Raw genomic sequence first — 1,913 nt, 5'->3', positions numbered from 1 at the left:
CCGTTGTGCTTTTTCACTAGAACTACATTTGAGAGCCACGTCGAGTAGTCTACTTCTCGTATAAAACCTGCTTCTAGGAGGCTGGCCGTCTGCCTGGCCACCTCCTCTGTCCTCTCCGTCGACATTTTTCTCCTTCGTTGGGCTACTGGACGTGCTTCCGCCTTGACGGCTAAATGATGCGACATAATTTTTGGGTCTATGCCCGGCATGTCGGCCGGTGTCCAGGCGAACAGATCCCTATTGGCCCTTATCATTTCGACCAAGGGCTCCTTCAACTCATGCGGGAGGTTCTTGTTGATGAACGTGAATTTTTCCTCTGTGTCGCCGATCATGAATTTTTCCAGGTCCCCTTCTGATTCCGGTCTGGGTTTGTCGTCTACTCTGGCATCTAGGTCGGCTAGGAACACGCTGGACGCCTCTTTGGATTTCTTCCTTAGGGAGAGGCTGGCATTGTCGCAAGCGACTGCCGTCTCAAGGTCTCCTCTTATGGACCCTATAGATCCGTCATCGGTAACGAACTTCATGACTAGCAGCTTCGTGTTGATTATCGCTTCAACATCGTTAATCGTCTTCCTTCCCAAGATGATATTATAGGCGGTGGAATCTCGGAGGATCACAAACTCGGCCATCGCCGATCTTCGGCCTTGAGTCTGTCCCACTGAGATCGGCAGGGATATTACTCTATCCGGTTTGATGAAGTGGTCACCCAATCCAATGACCCCGTGCTGGTGAGTCGTCAGATCGGCGTCCCTTAGTCCCAGTGCGTCAAATACGTTGCGGAACATGATGTTCGAGTCAGCCCCTGTGTCGACAAGGATGCGTTTGACGAGACCGGTTCCCACTCTGGCCGTGATGACCATGGGTGGGTTTTCCGGGACGTCGTCGAACCATTGGTCTTCCGGGCCGAAAGAAATGGATGGAGGCTTCTTAGAGTTTCGCACCAACGAGGAGGAGACTGCCAAGACCTTAGCATCTTTCTTGTGCGCCGATCGGGATCTTGGCGTGGCGTTTTTGGCCGTCACCACGTTTATCACAGTGAGGCCGTGATCTCTGTCTTCTGGCTCTTGTCACCGCTTTGCCGAACTGGTTTTGCCTTCTTCGTCTTGGTCGCGATAACGCCTCCTCGGCTCCCTGATAAGATGGGAGAGTGCTGTTAGCTTACCTTCCCTTATCGCTTGTTCTAGTGCATCCTTCAGGTCAAAACAGTCCTGTGTTTGGTGACCGTAGCCTTTGTGGTAGTCACAGTAGAGGTTCTTGTTTCCTCCCATGCGGTCCTTGAGTGGTCGGGGCTTCGGCAGGATTCCTTTCTCGGCTATTTGCTGATAAACTTCCATGATGGGAAGAGTGAGCGGGGTGTAGTTGGTGAATTTCCCTACCCGGGGGAACGGCCTCGGTGCCTTGCTTGGCGCCTCTTCCCTGGTTTGTTCCTTCAGTCTTTCTCTGTTACCTTGTTGTCGAGGTTGGCTGTAGCCGGACTGCCGTTTATTGACAGCCACGACTCGGCTGACTTCCTCGTCGTTTATATACTCTTTGGCTACCGTCTGGATTTCGTGCATCGTCCAAACTGGTTTCGTGGTAAGGTGTTTTCGAAAGTTCTCGCTGAGGAGGCCGTTCGTCAGGCAAAGGCTGGCCACCGAATCGGTTAGGCCGTCGATTTCCAAGCATTCGTCGTTGAACCGATCCAGATACTTTCTGGTCGGCTCTCCCTGTCTCTGGGTTATCCCCAGAAGGTTGATCGGGTGCTTTGCCTTTGCTATTCGTGTTGTAAACTGGGCCAGGAATGCACGACTGATGTCTGAAAACCCGTAGATGGATCCTTGCGGGAGGCCGTTAAACCATCTGATCGCGGGTCCCGCTAGGGTTACCGGGAAGGCTCGGCACCTCACCTCGTCCCCTACTCCCTCTAGATTCAT

At 52.9% G+C, this 1,913-nt stretch overlaps 1 protein-coding gene across 1 annotated transcript; it reads right to left on the bottom strand.

The window, feature by feature from the left end:
- Window positions 1-1,067: 1,067 nt before the first annotated feature.
- LOC112701063 (uncharacterized) lies at window positions 1,068-1,913 on the bottom strand. Its single transcript, XM_029288122.1, has one exon. It carries the CDS (start codon window positions 1,911-1,913, stop codon window positions 1,068-1,070), a length of 846 nt encoding a protein of 281 aa, XP_029143955.1.

The sequence above is a fragment of the Arachis hypogaea genome, chromosome 7 (genome assembly GCF_003086295.3).
Source record: "Arachis hypogaea cultivar Tifrunner chromosome 7, arahy.Tifrunner.gnm2.J5K5, whole genome shotgun sequence".
Lineage (NCBI taxonomy): Eukaryota > Viridiplantae > Streptophyta > Magnoliopsida > Fabales > Fabaceae > Arachis > Arachis hypogaea.
Note: the sequence above shows the minus strand (reverse complement) of the source record. Positions and strands in the feature narration are given on the sequence as shown.